The sequence below is a fragment of the Bubalus bubalis genome, chromosome 2, assembly GCF_019923935.1.
Source record: "Bubalus bubalis isolate 160015118507 breed Murrah chromosome 2, NDDB_SH_1, whole genome shotgun sequence".
Classification (NCBI taxonomy): Eukaryota; Metazoa; Chordata; class Mammalia; order Artiodactyla; family Bovidae; genus Bubalus; species Bubalus bubalis.
The window spans coordinates 142,471,496-142,489,047 of NC_059158.1; the positions used below are offsets into that span (position 1 = coordinate 142,471,496).

At 39.4% G+C, this 17,552-nt stretch overlaps 1 protein-coding gene across 2 annotated transcripts in view; it reads left to right on the plus strand.

Annotated features, from left to right (window-relative positions):
- The first annotated feature begins 660 nt into the window (after positions 1-660).
- The window catches only part of CDK15 (cyclin dependent kinase 15), a 98,370-nt gene continuing 81,478 nt past the window's right edge, over positions 661-17,552 (plus strand). The window contains exons 1-4 of one of the 2 annotated variants that reach the window (XM_044937298.1): positions 661-1,440; positions 2,154-2,303; positions 2,505-2,599; positions 12,267-12,346. In XM_044937298.1, the coding sequence (XP_044793233.1) occupies positions 1,318-1,440; positions 2,154-2,303; positions 2,505-2,599; positions 12,267-12,346 (448 nt within the window). In that variant the 5' untranslated portion in view covers positions 661-1,317. The remainder of the gene's footprint in view (positions 1,441-2,153; positions 2,304-2,504; positions 2,600-12,266; positions 12,347-17,552) is intronic. The other variant, XM_025278005.2, reaches the window with a different exon arrangement.

Below are 17,552 nucleotides of genomic sequence, written 5' to 3' on the forward strand. Positions count from 1 at the left end.
GTAAGCGTCTTTTAATTTCATGGCTGCAATCACCATCTGCAGTGATTTTGGAGCCCCCAAAAAATAAAGTCTGACACTGTTTCCACTGTTTCCCTATCTATTTCCCATGAAGTGATGGGACTGGATGCCATGATCTTCGTTTTCTGAATGTTGAGCTTTAAGCCAACTTTTTCACTCTCCACTTTTACTTTCATCAAGAGGCTTTTGAGTTCCTCTTCACTTTCTGCCATAAGGGTGGTGTCATCTGCATATCTGAGGGTATTCATATTTCTCCTGGCAATCTTGATTCCAGCTTGTGCTTCTTCCAGCCCAGCATTTCTCATGATGTACTCTGCATATAAGTTAAATAAGCAGGGTGACAATATACAACCTTGACATACTCCTTTTCCTATTTGGAACCAATCTGTTGTTCCATGTCCAGTTCTAACTGTTGCTTCCTGACCTGCATATAGGTTTCTCAAGAGGCAGGTCAGGTGGTCTGGTATTCCCATCTCTTTCAGAATTTTCCACAGTTTATTGTGATCCACATAGTCAAAGGCTTTGGCATAGTCAATAAAGCAGAAATAGATGTTTTTCTGGAACTCGTAAATGTTAATTACTTTTATGTGGACAGAAGGAGGTCGGGAGAGGGAAGTAGAGAGGGAGAGAAAATATTTCTTGCAAACTCCTGTCTCTCCACTATTGGATAACATTGTTAAGAACAACACAAGTGCTTACTGGATAGTTTTTGAATCAGTGAATGAATGGGTACCCCTCTGGGACTATCAGTTACACTGTTACTTGAAGGCAAAGAGATGGACTAGATATCTTCAGCTCTCTTTCCTTCCTAGGGTTCTGTGGTTTCTTTGACTACTAAAAATTGGTTAGGTTGCAAATCTATTCTGTAGTCTTAAAAACAAAATACCTTCACATAAAAGGCAGGGAGAAAATATTCCTCAACATGTCCAGGAAAATCTAATAAATACCTTCAGTAATATGGATAAGCTATGCAAATTCATTAAAAAGGTGTATACCAGTGGCACTAACTTGTGGCTGGAAGAACTTGAGTTGTGTCAAAGTTTATTCTATCCAACATTAGCTGTCTTGGTGTCCATTGTGCATATATGAAGGCAGGCAGCTGCCTTTCTGAGGTATACTCTCTTGCACGGATCAAGAAAAACTGCTGAAGTCATGAGGCTGCTCCAGACAGAGCCCTCATGTGAGTCATATGAAAGCTCCCGCACTGCTGACCTCTGGCAAAAAAGGGAGTGAACAAGGACAGGAGCAGCAGAGGGAGAGAGGTTCAAGTGCCGGTGTTCTCCTTGAACCTAGAAGATTATGGGTCAAGAGCTGTGTGCAAAGGCTCTGCAGCCTGGATGCAGCTGCCATCGCTGTTGGGAGGGAGGCAACGCACACAGCTGTCAGAGGAGTGCGCCTGTGATGACGGAGGCTGCGATCGAGGTATTCATATCCCAGGAGCATCTCCCTCTACTGATAAACAGAGTTCAGAGGCTCCCTTTCTGTAGCAGGGTCTGCTTTTCCTGCATTAGGACTAAGGCAATAAAAAGAAACTTCTTTTAAAGTCACAAAGAATGTGTGGCTGTTGTTATCAAATTCGGGGATTTTCTTTTAAGCCAAAAGGGGAAAATTACCCTATGCTTTGGGCTGCACGAAATTCACTTGCCTTGCAGTAAAGAAAGTTATTCTCTTGACATCTCTGAAGTACTAAATTAGCGAGCTGAACCTCAAAAAACAAGCTGCGGTATTTGGTATCCTATGGATTAAAAATTTCAGTAATTAGCCCATGGCTATCAGCAATGCTGTACAGGAAAGTTATTCCCCTAAAGAGGTAAATTAAAGGGACAAGAAAAAGAAAAGTCTAGGTTTAACAGAAAAATTGGAACCCATCCATCAGAGAAATTTAGGTTAACCTAAGTGTCTAAAGACAGATTTTTTAGGTAAAGAAAGAATGTTGTGTTTTAGTAGTTGATATCAATATGGGTTTTTTTGTGTTTTAAAGGAACTGATGTTCAAGAAAGGTACATTTTGAAAGTGTGGGAAGCTTAGAAAACATTTGAAGAGTTAACATCAGGCAAATAAAGAAAAAGCGGTTTATGCTAGCCGTTGTCTTGACTTTGCATAAATTTTATTCCTGCACTTTCCTTTTTCTCTAGCTAACAGACCTAAAAGAAGCATCATGTTCCATGACTTCATTTCACCCCAGGGGACTTCAGGCTGTGCATGCCCGGAAGTTCAAGAGTAAAAGGCCACGGAGTAGCAGCGATTCTTTTCAGGAAGAGGATCTGAGGCAAGGTTTTCAGTGGGTGAGTGAGCAGCTGATGTTGATCAAGAGGAATTTAATGTGTACTTATCTAGGAAGGCTGGCCCTTTTTCCAAGACAATTACTGAGCAGACCTTCCCAAGCACATTCTGCAACGTTGTCTAATTTCTGTGGGGAGAAAAGTCAGCACTAAAAAAATGCTCTTTTCTTTCCCCCCTCCTCACTCCTCATTCCCCTTATGCAGAGGAAGAGCCTCCCCTTTGGGGCAGCTTCATCTTACTTGAACTTGGAGAAGCTGGGTGAAGGTTCTTATGCTACAGTTTACAAAGGGATTAGCAGGTAAGTGACTCATTAGCTGGGAGAGACTTAACAGATGAGGATTTCACCCCCAGGATTTGACATTATGAAGCCAGCTGACACATGGTAGAAATTCAGGACCTATGCAAGACCCCACTGTCAATAAGGAACGACATAATGACTGAAGTAGCCTTGAAAGCAGACAGACTTCCCTTGCCCCAATTAAAATCAGCCCACTAAGATGTTTATCAGCTTTTCCTCCTTTTGAGTCAATTCAAATTAAACTTTCTCAATTACTGTCCATCACTTGGTGGGGAGTACAGTGGATAAGGTGTCATATCCTTCCTGAAACACGACAAGGGTTTCAGTAGCACCTTTGAGTTTGCTCCTTCCTTCTTCTACTTTGCCTTCTTAGAAGATACTGAAGTTGGTTTCTACAAAGTAAGACCTAGTACGCAAAGATTGATTTATCCTGGGTTTTCTACACTTGCAAATTACACAAAAATGGCTGGAGAATAAAAAAGACTGTTAATCCAGAAAGTGAATACCCATTTTGGTTAATAAAAACTATGTTAAACATAGTTTTTTTTATTCTCCAGGCAAGAACACTGGAGTGGGTTGCCATTTCCTTCTCCAGTGCATGAAAGTGAAAAGTGAAAACGAAGGCACTCAGTCGTGTCTGACTCTTAGTGACCCCATGGACTGCAGCCTACCAGGCTCCGCTGTCCATGGGATTTTCCAGTCAAGAGTACTGGAGTGGGGTGCCATTGCCTTCTCCAGGGTGTTAAACATATTTGAGAGAGTCATGAATTTCACTGCTTTTTCAAGGTGGGATAGTCAAGAAGGTCTGATTTCCTTAATTTACGTTACTCCAGTGGAGAAAAATAATGGCTCAAAGTGGTTTAATGTTAATTTTTTAAAATTTAATATAAATACTACAAAACTAAGTATTTATTATGTATCTTAATACTTGTGGTATTGTTTTTACTTGTTAAGGGTGAGTTTGGAGGAGATACCATTTTAAATATTTTATGTAGAAACAAGATTTAACTCACTTCCATAAACTATCTTAGGAACTAAGAATATAAAAAATTTCCTTCAAAATATTCATTCTAGTAACAGAATGAAAAATACACTAGAAATATATACTCTGTCCAAGTTCACAGAGATGTATGTAACAGTATATTAATTGCAGCAAGACTTATAATAGAAAGGGTGAAAGCCTGGTTACCAATATCCATTAATGGAGGACTGGCTAAATTATTACTATATAGTGAAATAGTATGCAAACATCTAGAGTATAACATAGACATATATGAAGAAAAGCAAGTTACAGAACAATATATGATCTCATTTAGGAAAAAAAAGCACTGTTCATGTATAAATTTGTATGTGCTTAGAGGAATCTGGAAAAATCTAAAAGGGACTATTAAAAGTAGCTACTTTTAGTGGTTGAAACTGGAATGGAGGAAGATCACTCAAACTTTTCACTGTATTTCTTACCATAAAAGTGTTACATTCATAATTTAAAACAAGTTAAAACATACCATAAAGATAGATGTCAAGAAAGCATTTTATAAATTCAACATCAATTACTAGTTTTTAAACTCTGAACAAAATAGGAATAGAATGATAATTACCCATCATGATGTAGAGTAATTTCAGATCAACAACTTCTATACTTTTTCTTAGCTCAATACTAGTGACATCACCATTAAGTTAGAGTAGGGCAAGACTGCCCATTATTTTCTATTGTTAAAGATTATCAGAAGCATTCTAGCTAATGCAACAAGGAAAAAAGACTGAATATAATTTTTATGGATTATAGAATTGTCTACTTAAAAAACCCCAAGAGAATCATCTAAGAAACTTGAAATAGTGAGATAGAACGACTAGGTCATCAGTTATAAAATCAAAATATACTTGTTAACAATTGCCTTATGTATTAGCAATAAGCATTTAATGGAAAATATTGTAGGGGAAATTATTCTTAAAGTAGCAACAATAAAAGTCATTAGCATTAAAAAATGGGCAGGATTTATATATAAGATTTACTAAAGGACATAAAAGACTTGCAAAAGCCAGAAAGGCATTCATTCTACTCGTATTTATTAAGCACTTACTATGTTGTTGCTGTTGGTTAGTCACAACTTACCAACTCAACCAACTTACAACTAAATTAGTAAGTCGTGTCCATTTCTTTTGCAACCTCATAGACTGTAGCCTGTCAGGCTCCTCTGTCCATGGGATTACCCAGGCAAGAATACTGAAGTGGGTTGCCATTTCCTTCTCCAGAGAATCTTCCTGACCCAGGGATCAAACCAGCATCTCCTGCATTGGCAGGGTGGATTCTTTACCACTGAGCTACCAGGGAAACCCTACTTACTATGTGCCAGGCACTACTTTAGCCAATAAGGATTCATTGAAGAAAAAAAGTGATAAATACGGAGTGTATGTTCTAGTGATGATGAGAGAGGCAATAAAAAAAACTCTTTGACCAAGTTTGTCAAAGAGTGAAAATGTTGGAAAAGAATAAAACAGGGAAGAAGAAAAGGGAGTGCCGGCATGGGGTGGTGAATTACTATTTTAAACAGAGTGATGAGAGGTGGGCTCACAGAGAAGAGAACACTTGAACAGAGATTCTGACAGAGACATGAACTTTGTGGGTGTGTAGTGGAAGAGGAGGCAGAGGGAACAACAAGCAGCAAACCCCTGAGGCAGGAGCATGCCTGGCATTGGAGGCAGTGGGTGGAAGGACTTGAAGGTAGGAGGAATTGCAGATACAGTAGGGCCATTGTGTAGGATCTTGTAGATCATTCCAGGGACTCTGTAAGGACATTTAGATTAAAAAATCTAGTAATACAAAGATGTTAATGATTCTATAATTTAGAATTTTAATGTATTCTAAATATGTTCAAACGCTACAATAATTAAAATAGTGTAGCATGAGTACAAGAAAAGACAGGTCAAAGAAATATGATTTGTAAAGCCCCAAAGAGTCACAAATCCAAGTATTAGTAAGATCTAATATACAATCACTGTTCATGGGGTTCTCATGATTGTCGGGAGAAATATCAATAACCTCAGATATGCAGATGATACCACCGTTATGGCAGAAAGTGAAGAGGAACTAAAGAGCCACTTGATGAAAATGAAAGAGGAGAATGAAAAACTTGGCTTAAAACTCAATGTGTAGAAAATTAAGATCATGGCATCTGGTCCCATCACTTCATGGCAAGTAGATGGAGAAACAGTGGAAACAGTGACAGATTTTATTTTTTTGGACTCCAAAATCACTGCAGATGGTGACTGCAGCCATGAAATTTAAAAGACACTTACTCCTTGGAAGAAAAGCTATGACCAACCTAGACAGCATATTAAAAAGCAGAGACATTACTTTGCCAACAAAGGCCTGTCTAGTCAAAGCTATGGTTTTTCCAGTAGTCATGTAGGGATGTGAGAGTTGAACTATAAAGAAAGCAGAGTGCCAAAGAACTGATGCTTTTAAACTGTGGTTTTGGAGAAGACCCTTGAGAGCCCCTTGGACTGCAAGGAGATCCAACCAGTCCATCCTAAAGGAAGTCAGTCCTGAATATTCACTGGAAGGACTGATGCTGAAGCTGAAACTCCAGTACTTTGGCCACCTGATGTGAAGAACTGACCCACTGAAAAAGACCCTGATGCTGGGAAAGATTGAAGGCAGGAGAAGGGGACGACAGAGGATGAGATGGTTGGATGGCATCACCAACTCGATGGACATGAGTTTGAGCTAGCTCCAGGAGTTGGTGATGGACAGGAAAGCCTGGCATGCTGCAGTCCATGGGGTCACAAAGAGTTGGACATGACTGAGCGACTGAACTGAACTGAGCTGAAAGGAGTTGAAAAAGAAAACATACAAGAACTAGAAGAATAAAAAGGGAAGTCTATATAACTTTTGGACTGGAAAGGTCTGTCTGTACATAACACTGAAGTCAGAACCTGTTAGGGAAGATTGGACATGTTCATGGTGGCCCATCTATCCAAGTACATTCTAGGGACCCCTCAATTCTGAGCTACTTTAATAGAGGTTCACTGAAACAGTTACCATGGTCAAATTGACACAGGTAACCCTAGATCAAAATATAATGTGATCCTTCATCATAGGTGCTCTCAGCATCTTTAAAATGTTGATGTATAGCATGACTGTCTAAAAAAAGATTAAGAAAAATTTTAAAGTATAAAGCATTTTCTAAACATATTTGACTTCCCTGGTGGTTCAGATGGTAAAGAGTCTGCCTGCAATGCAGGAGACCGGAGTTCAATCCCTGGGTCAGGAAGATCCCCTGGAGGAGGAAATGGAAACCCACTCCAATATTCTTGCCTGGAGAATCCCATGGATGGAGGAGCCTGGAGGGCTACAGTTCATGGGGTCACAAAGAGTCGACCATGACTGAGTGACTTCATTTTCACTTTCATATTTGACCAGAAAATTTTTAGCATAGGGGGTGGGGAAAATTTCACAGACCTATTCTCTGAGTAAAGCATTTTGGAAAATACTGAATGTCATAAGAAATTGAAAGTTTAAAATTTCAAAGAAATTGCCGGGGTCCAGCCCCAGCTGATCCAGGGTATTCGAAGGAGAGACGGCATAGGCGAGGGTCAGGAAACAACTGCTTAATTACACATTAATTAAGGATACAAAGAGTAATAGAATGAGGATAGCTCAGTAGGAAAATTCAGTGGAGAAAAGAGGCTGAGTAGCTTGGTTTACGCGGGAGACCAATAAAACTTCAAGACAAGAAGTTTGCACCACTTACGTAGGCCGCAGGCGTCCTTCCGTTCTCCCGAAGGAGAGGAGACACTGAGGCCTCCCCGGTCGGATCTTAGAAGCCCAGGCATAATTAGCAAGCATGGTGGGTTCCGCGCTCCAGATGGAGACTCAGCTAGAATTTGGGAGAGAGAGTGACATGGGGAGACCAAGTTTCAGTGAACAAGGCCCGCACTTTATTTTCCAAAGTAGTTTTTATACCTTAAGTTATGCATAGAGGATAATGGGGGAAGGGGTGGAGTCATGCAGCAAGCCAGGCTTTCTTCCTGCAAACTTATCATATGCAAAAGCTTAGGTGATTTGCATCATCTTCTGGCCCGGAGGCCTGTTAACATTTTAAGACCCTTTCTTCAGAAAGCTTATTTTTCTCTAAAGGTGATTGGTCAGGAGCCACCCTCCAAAAGCACTAAAGTTGCATTCCTACAGAGCAAAGGTGTGGTGGGCTATAACAAGAAAAAGAATTAACTCAAGGGTCCCAGGTTACAAACATTAAAGCTACTACTTACACCAATTTTATTAATCAATACACTGCCAGGGACACAGCAGGTAAGGGATATGGAAACTTAGCAGCAAACATTGGCCCAACAAGTGAAAATCCCTTCACCAATACAATTTCTAATCAATCTTTTAACTGCTCAAAGGAATCTGTGTTTAGACAGTTTAGAACATCTCATGCCTCTCACAGTTGGGAGGCTCTGAGCAATCACATGTGGCCGGAAAAACCTATTCAGGCAGGCTAGAGGATTTCCAAAGGAGTTTGTAGGTTGAAACACTGTCACACCCAGGAATTATTAACTGGAGCTGTAAGCCAACTCTTTTTTCAGAGAGAGGTAGTGGGGGACAGCCCCCCGTAAAGTCAGAGGTGTAGGTGAAAGCACAAAGCAGAAAGTAGGCAGACTCTGGTTTTCGGGGTAGATGCTCGAGAATTTCCAGGGGGACTCCTGAGGCTCGATCCCGCCTTTGCGTATGCCGAGCCTCCTTCCTCATGACCTTTGTCATGGGCGGAGTTCCTCACGCTGGCTCCCGGCAGTGATAGAATTCCAGTTGAGCTATTCCAGATCCTGAAAGATGATGCTGTGGAAAGTGCTGCACCCAATATGCAATATGCACTCAATATGCAATATGCCGGCTCCCGGCAGAAATGATAAGGCAAACAAAAGAAATTGGTAAGAGGTATATGCAAAATACCTCCCCCCAAAATGGACAAATCGGTAAACTACAAAAAAACATGAAAGACCAATAAGCTTATAAAAATTCAGTTCCACAAGTAGTTGAAGGAATAGAAATTAAAATGGAATCATCCTTTTCACCTTTGAAAAAGACCAAAACTGAAGATAAAAGCACGCACCTGATAAACAAGCCCCACATTTGTGGAAATATGTCAAAGGGACCCAGAAGCCAACTGAAAAGGCTCCCAAGGAACAAATGTGGAAATTGAGCAACAAAATAAAATAGTATTGGGTTGTAACCCAAAGTGTAAAATGAATACCTATGAGTCCAAAGTGCTATTAATAAGTAGCTTGGTTAATTAATAAATGGGAGAGAAGAGGCAATTTCCAGACAATTTATGTCACCATTCTACCTTCAAGCTGGCAGAGCATAACTTTCTACTCTTTAAGTGTGGGCTACTGAGAGTGACATTCCCCCAAAATACAGTATGGAAAGGGATTAGGGGGAGAATGAATTTACAGTGAAGAAACCTGATAGATATTACCTGAGCCAAGTGATTAAGGCCACATCAAAAGCCATGTATTGTGATGACAGCATGTGCCCTAACACGATGTGACAAAACCAAAACCCACGACCATGGTCTAATCATGAGAAGAACATCAGAAAAATTCCAATAAAGAGGTATGCTACAAAATACTTGACCAGTACTCCTCTAAATTGTCAGTGTCATCAAACAAGGAAAGGCTGGGGAACTGTCACAGCCAAGAGGTGCCTAAAGAGACATGACAACTAAATGCAATGTTTGTCCTAGATGAGGTCATAGAACAGAAAAAGGACATCAGGTAAAATCTAAAGAAATCCTGGTCATCATATTTCAGTACCTAAACATATCAAGTCAACCTGTTGCATACCTTAAATTTACAGGGTTATACGTATATACATTGTATATGAATATACCATGCTATATATCTCAATTTTTGAAAAGACTAAGAGGTAAATTGATTTTCATAAATTTATACATATCTAGAAAGAATAGTTTCTGTGAGAAAGCATTTTGAAATGAAATTGGAAAGTTGGAATGCTATTTTAAAAGGCAATATGCAACAGCAGATGAATTTTTTAAACTTAAAAATCATCTACTGTATAATCATTCCATCACTTTAGCATAGCAATATGCACACGTGCATTTTGTCTTCCACATGCACGTAGATTGTTTAGTCACAAATACGGTGTGCTTGCTGTTATGTACTCTACTTTTCATATTATCATAAACTTTATGGCTTTTTAAAATTTAATTAATTTATTTTTTTAAAAGACCATACTGAGTCTTTGTTGCTGCGTGGGCTTTTCTCAAGCTGCGGTGAGCAGGGGCTATTCTCGAGCTGCAGTGGTCTCTCCTGTTGCAGAGCACAAGCTCTAGGGCATGCGGGCTTCAGTAGTTGCAAGGTGTGGGCTCAGTAGTTGTGGTTCCTAGGTGCTAGAGCACAGGCCCAATAGTTGTGGTGCGTGGGCTTAGCTGCTCTGTGGCACATGAGATCTTCCCAGACCCAGGAATCAAACCTGTATCTCCCCCTGTATTGGCAGGCACACTCTTTACCACTGAACCACCAGGGAAGCCTCATGTTTCTTTCTATATGCCTCTGGACCTAACTTTTGTTATGAATGCAAAATACTCTACTATACTGATATACCACAAATTTTTTAGCTGTTTCTCTAATGTTGAACGTTTCAGTTATTTCTTTTTTTTTTTTCCTATTGTAACTAACACAACAAACAATGTCCTTCATTACTTGGAATTATTAAAATCTTTGTTAATTAACATTATTGGGAAAAATCCTGAGTATGATAATCTCATGGCTTTTCGTATGTATGATCATGTTATGGTGGTGGTTGTTAAGTTGTGTTTGACTCTTGCAAGCCCATGGACTGTAGCCTGCCAGGCTCCTCTGTCCATAGGATTCTCCAGACAAGAATACTGGAGTGGGTTGCTATTTCCTTCTCCAGGAGATCTTTTCCACCCAAGAATCGAATCCAGGTCTTCTGTATTGCAGGCATACGCTGCAATACTGAGCTATGAGGGAATCCCATGATCATGTTGAAAAGTGAAAGTTGTTCAGTTGTGTCCGACTCTTTGTGACCCCTTTGGAATTCTCCAGGCCAGAATACTGGAGTGGGTAGCCTTTCCCTTCTCCAGGGGACCTTCCCAACCAACCCAGGGATCAAACTCGGGTGTCCCACATTGCAGGAGGATTTTTAACAAGCTGAGCCACAAAGGAAGCCCAATAATACTGGAGTGGGTATCCTATCCCTCTCCAGTGGATCTTCCCTACCCAGGGTCTCCTGCATTGCAGGTGGATTCTTTACCAACTGAGTTAGTTATACTCTCCCAAATTTTACCATTTACAGTGCAACCCACAAGAAGCAATACAATTTTACTGCAAAAAACCCTAAAGAATTCCTAATAAACTATGGACTTTAGTTAATAATTATGTATCAATATTGCCTCATTAATTCAACAAATGTATGATACTAATATAAGTACGATAACAATAGAAGAAAATGGATGTGAGGTATATAGGAACCTTTTGTACTATCTTCTCAACTTTTCTGTAAATCAAAAACTGTTCTAAAAAATGAAATATTGAAGCAACAACAATGAAAAGCAAGGAATCTGTCTGGTGTCAGTGAGTGGGTGCTAGAATGGCCAGCCTCATGACCAGTTAGTGGTGCGACCACTCTGTGACACAATTTGGGAACATGTGTGCAAAACAATAAAAACTTGTGTGTGGCATACTCTGATTTAGCAATTCTATCTCAACCCTGAAAAAATGACAGAGGCTGTGTGAAAAGACTTATGTGCAAATACAAACAAATATGATTGTCAGGATATTTTTATAATAGTATTTTTAATAGAGACAATATTAAAATATTTGGAACTGGCGAAACACATTGTAGCATATTTATCTGATAAAATGTTATTATTAAATATCACATAATACAAGAATGACTAGAAGTTAAATGGAGAAAAAACCAATAATATGATATAAAAACCACTGTATTAAAAAAAAACAGTATAGTTACACTTGCATTAAAATCATCTCTGTTTTCTGGCATTTAGCTCACATCAGCAAACAGAACCATGAATAACTGGAGAGTAGGAGGCGATGAAGAGAGAGAGAATGGTGGGAATTGGGCAGGTCAGGTAGCACCTAGGATCCGATTGTAAGAATTTGACTTTTATTCAGGATGAGATGTGGAGACAATGTTGGGTTTTGAGCACAAAAGTGACTTGTTTTGACTTTCACTTTAAAAAGATTCCCTGGACTACCGTTGGGAGTAGATAGTAGGGGTACAAACATACAAGCAGAAACGCTGTTAGGAGTTCATTACAATAGTTCAGATGAAAGATAAGGATGGCTCAAATCAGTGCACAATGATAAATAAAAGGAACAATATACATCGGAGTATGAGGATGGCTTTGTTGGGTTTGTCTTCTGTGCTTTCCTGAATTCTCCATATTCTCTGTAATGAATATATATCACTTTGGTAAAGAGAAAGCAATGGTTTGATATATACATGTGACTTTTAAAACTTTTTATTTTGAGAAAATTGTACATTTTATATGCTGGAATAAAATTTGAAGGAAAGTTACTTTTGTTAAGCCATCTCTAGTATAAATTGCTACTATGAGGCATGTCGACAAATGTATGCCCTTTCCCCCAACTCTTCCAGGATAAATGGACAACTAGTGGCTTTAAAAGTCATCAGTATGAATGCAGAGGAAGGAGTCCCATTTACAGCCATCCGGGAAGGTAAGAACAGTAGAGTGGACCCAAGAGATGTTTTAAGTTTTTGATTCGATAAAAACACATTCAATCTATCCATTCAGCATCTAGCTTTTATAGAAGTAATGTTGTAATTGCAATTTTATTCTTCACACCAGTTTTCCAAATCATTTTATTACTTACTCTTGAAGAAATTAGAATTCAAAACTATTATATTAATTGACCCAAACTATGAACTCAGTGAGTATTTACTAAATATCATCTGTGAGCTTGGTCCCATGCTACGTGCTAAGGCCATATCTACATAACCCTAGAAATATCCATACAAAGGAGAAAATTAATATACTTACAAATCCTCAGTAAGCAGCTTACCTGAAAATAAGTTCTTTAGATAGTATTTGAAAAACTCTCTGGAAAAAACATGTATTTTTAGTGTTGTGCCTATATTTTCTCTGAACCTCAGGTGGTAGAGCAAGTAGATGAGAAGTCTGGTGTCGGTAGGACTTGGGCTTGAATCTTAGAGATCTACAGATTACTAGTGCTGTGACCATGGGTAGATTACTTTTCCTATTTAAGACATCTATTGCAGAAAGAGGATTTGTTTTTCAGTCTCTCAATCATGTCTGCCTCTGTGATCCCAGGGACTGCAGCACGCCAGGCTTCCCTGTCCTTCACCATCTCCCGGAGTTTGCTCAAACTCCTCTCCATTGACTCAGTGATGACATCCAGCCATCTCATCCTCTGTCATCCCCTTCTCCTCCTGCCTTCAATCTTTCCCAGCATCAGGGTCTTTTCCAATGAGTTGACTCTTTCCATCACATGGCCAAAGTATTGGAGCTTCAGCTTCAGCATCAGTCCTTCCAATGAATATTCAGGGTTGATTTCCTTTAGGATTGACTGGTTTGATCTCCAATACCTATTTCTTTGAGTTATTATGAGGGTTAAGTGACAATATGCATAGAAAACACTAATCACAGGGTTCATCTTCAGAGTTCAACATGTTGACAAATATCATTATCTTTTTGCTCCTTTCTTTTGGTGATGTCTCGTTCACTATCAAGATAACTAAAAATTTATAATTTAAAAATCAAGAAGCCAGTACAGTGAAAATAAATCATTAAAATGCAACTTATTAGCCTTCTTACATGAGCCATTTGAAATAAAATGATAATAGAATTACTATCCTTTTCATCAAAAACCCAGAGAAATGGCTCCTCTCTGGTCTTTTTTGTCCCCTTTTAACAACTTCATCTTCCCTTTTTTATGGAGCACATACTGTACACAAAGCATACTGCAGGGTGTTGTGAAAGATGAGAAGAAAGATCTGATCTTTGCTATATATCTTTTCAGTTGTAACAGAGCAGATGGTTCAGGTTGTTAGCAGTGTTATGATGAAGGTAAAAAAGACCTTGTAAACTGAGATGAGAACCAATCAGTCTCAGTATGGCTAATTGAGTCAATAGATTTTGAAGTGAGCTTGGAGGATGGGTCATGCAAACAGGCTTGGGAAAAGCAATTCAGAAAATGAGTTTATAACTGAATTTGATGCCATTTTCAAAAGCCTTCCAGAGCCCCTGGGAAATATGTCATTCTGAATTTCAGTAGAAGGACCAAATGGCTATCTGGTTAGTCAGGGCTTCAACCTGGTAGGATCAGGTGCATTCTGGAGGAAAGCATGTTTTTAAGTGTTTAATATAATGGACACTGTATTTACTGACGGACATATTAGTGATCCCCATGAAAAGATGATCAGATTTAGAAAGAGAAGTGTGGACAGGCTAAGGAGCATTTCTGAGCATAATAGGCATCCTCAGGTGGCCAGCACCAGGAGTGGGTCTCTAGGCCCAGGTTTGCCCTCTGCTCACAGCGTTTCCTTTGCGAGGTACACTTGCCTGTTGCTACAGGCCTGCCTTGCTCAGATTTTCTCTGCAGCCAAGTGTTTTTTCAGGTTGACACTTGACTTTTAACAGTGAAAACTTTGCTGGTTTTGCTAACAGATGGTTCTCAGCATGGTTCAGAAATGCTGGATCTGCATTGTTCTGTATGCTAAGTGTTTCTTTTATTTCTTATTTACTGAGAAATTGCCTCTCCATCACAGGTGTTTGCAATTACATTTACTATTCAACTGTGGACTTTCTTGGTTTGTTTTATGGACTTACCTTACTGAATGCTTTGCTTGTTTAATATGAAAAACCACAAAAGGATTTTTTTGACACACTGGAGGTTGTTAGGCATCCAGTTTCCAACAAAGCATGTTTCTTTTTCCACCAATGTAAATGCTGGGAGCCCTTGATAGAGGAGCCCTCTCTCTTCAAGAAGACAGAAGGCCTCATTTGAAAACTTTGGCACTGTCCCATTTTTCCTGTAAGAACTTTAAGGATGTGAGGCCAGGGAGACAGGAGGTTAAATGAGAAGGGCTGGAAGGCAAAAGAAGAACAGCTGGAGTTCATTAGTTAAAATCCAGGGTCACTAGCTAAAAAGGCAACCGAAAGCCACGTGCAGAAAAACTAAATGAGCAATGCAGACTTCTCTAAAAAGCCTTGAAGTAGGAATTACTTTTCCTGAACAGTTTGGCTGCTCTAATGGTGTATCAGCCAAAGATTCATTGAGTAGGATTTTACTCCATGTGCAGTCTCTATATGTATCGGTAGAAAGCATGTGGCAATTTATTAATCTGGTCATTTGGAATATTATTTGATTGTAACATGTAATATAATGAAATTAGCAAAAGTATGCACAGTACTAAGGGCAATATACCTTAATACATGTGCCAGATATTTTTCATGTGTTAACCTCTTCCAGTCCTTTGGAGGTAGATATTATTACGATTCCTGTACAGAGCTGTGAGTCAAGCAAAATCTGAGTCAAAATCCATATGGGAGAGTGTGTGGATTTTGACTTCATACACAAACACCTGGCCACCTACTATGGCCAGGTATTTTGCCGGCTGCTATATACACAACAGTGGACACAATAGGCATATTGCCCATCCTTATTCCTTTGCTAGTTAAAAAGATTAACCACCTTCATTGAAACTTACAGAATCTTTCCCAATGGGCTCTATATTTTAAATGTTTGTTTTTGTAACTAGGAGATAGCACTTTCACTGGAATAGGCTAATATGATGTTTTTATATAAGAACATGTTCCCTAGTTTTATTAACCTATGTATCAATGTCTTAATAATGTACATTATTTTAAATATATTTCTATAAAAATAGAAACTGTTTAAAAAGCACTTCCAGGACTTTCAGCCCATTAGCGGGATTCATTAGGAAGCATTCATAAGAAATAATCTTTTTTGAGAACTGGGCACATAATATAATCTTCCCCCCACTTCAATCTTTTTTTTGAACCTTTACGTCAACTCTAGTTGGTAAAGTGTGTTTTTTGTCATAGTGATTAAGGAGTTTGAACTTCAGAGAGGTTAGATAACTGGTCAGAGGTCACAGAGCTAGTACTCAGAGGCATTACATATCCAAATCCATTCTATTCTATTCTAAAGCCTTTCTACTTTATTACAGTAAAGTTAGAAATCCTTAACTCAAGGATTTTTTCCTTTTGCAAAAGTAAAACTAAAAAATAGAAATCTATTTTATGAAACATGTTGTATAAACATTAAGTAAATGCAAGAGAAACATTTTAAAGAAAATATACAATATTGTATATTTATCAATTCTGATTCTTTCATATGCTCTATAGCACTATAATTCCAAATCTTTAAGTTAGAAAATGGTTTCAGCTGAGAATCTTTTAATATCATTCTCTAGTAGAAAACATTACAGAGTAATTATTTTCAGTCCATATATAAGAAAAAGCCAAAAATAGACAAAGGCACCTCTACAAGGTGATACAGTGAAGTGTTGTTTTTGTTCACTCAGTCCTGTCCTACTCTTTGTGACCCCACGGACTGCAGCATGCCAGGTCTCCCTGTCCTTCACCATCTCCCGAAGCTTGCTCAAACTCATGTCCATTGAGTCAGTGATGCTTAGCTGCTTAGTCATGACAAACTCTTTGCAACCCCATGGACTATAGCCTTCCAGGCTGCTCTGTCCATGGGGATTCTCCAGGCAAGAATACTGGAGTGGGTTGACATGCCCTCCGCCAGGGGATCTTTCCAACCCAGGGATCGAACCCAGGTCTCCCTAATTGCAGGCAGATTTTTTTACCATCTGAGCCACCAGTTCAGTTAGTTCGGTCACTCAGTCGTGTCTGACTCTTTGAGACCCCATGAATTGCAGCTCGCCAGGCCTCTCTGTCCATCACCAACGCCTGGAGTTCACTCAAACTCAAGTCCATCAAGTTGGTGATGCCATCCAGCCATCTCATCCTCTGTCGTCCCCTTCTCCTCCTGCCCCCAATCCCTCCCAGTATCAGAGTCTTTTCCAGTGAGTCAACTCTTCACATGAGGTGGCCAAAGTACTGGAGTTTCAGCTTTAGCATCAGTCCTTCCAAAGATATCCCAGGACTGATCTCCTTTAGGATGGACTGGTTAGATCTCCTTGCAGTTCAAGGGACTCTCAAGAGTCTTCTCCAACACCACAGTTCAAAAGCATCAATTCTGCGGTGCTCAGCTTTCCTCACAGTCCAACTCTCACATCCATACATGACTACAGGAAAAACCATAGCCTTGACTAGACAGACCTTTGTTGGCAAAGTAATGTCTCTGCTTTTGAATATGCCACCTAGGTTGGTCATAACTTTCCTTCCAAGGAGTAAGCGTCTTTTAATTTCACGGCTGCAATCACCATCTGCAGTGATTTTGGAACCCAAAAAGATAAAGTCTGAGACTGTTTCCACTGTTTCCCCATCTATTTCCCATGAGGTGATGGGACCGGATGCCATGATCTTCGTTTTCTGAATGTTGAGCTTTAAGCCAACTTTTTCACTCTCCACTTTCACTTTCACCAAGAGGCTTTTTAGTTCCTCTTCACTTTCTGCCATAAGGGTGGTGTCATCTGCATATTTGAGGGTATTCATATTTCTCCTGGCAATCTTGATTCCAGCTTGTGCTTCTTCCAGCCCAGCATTTCTCATTATGTACTCTGCATAGAAGTTAAATAAGCAGGGTGACAATATACAGCCTTGACAAGCTCCTTTTCCTATTTGGAACCATTCTGTTGTTCCATGTCCAGTTCTAACTGTTGCTTCCTGACCTGCATATAGGTTTCTCAAGAGGCAGGTCAGGTGGTCTGGTATTCCCATCTCTTTCAGAATTTTCCACAGTTTATTGT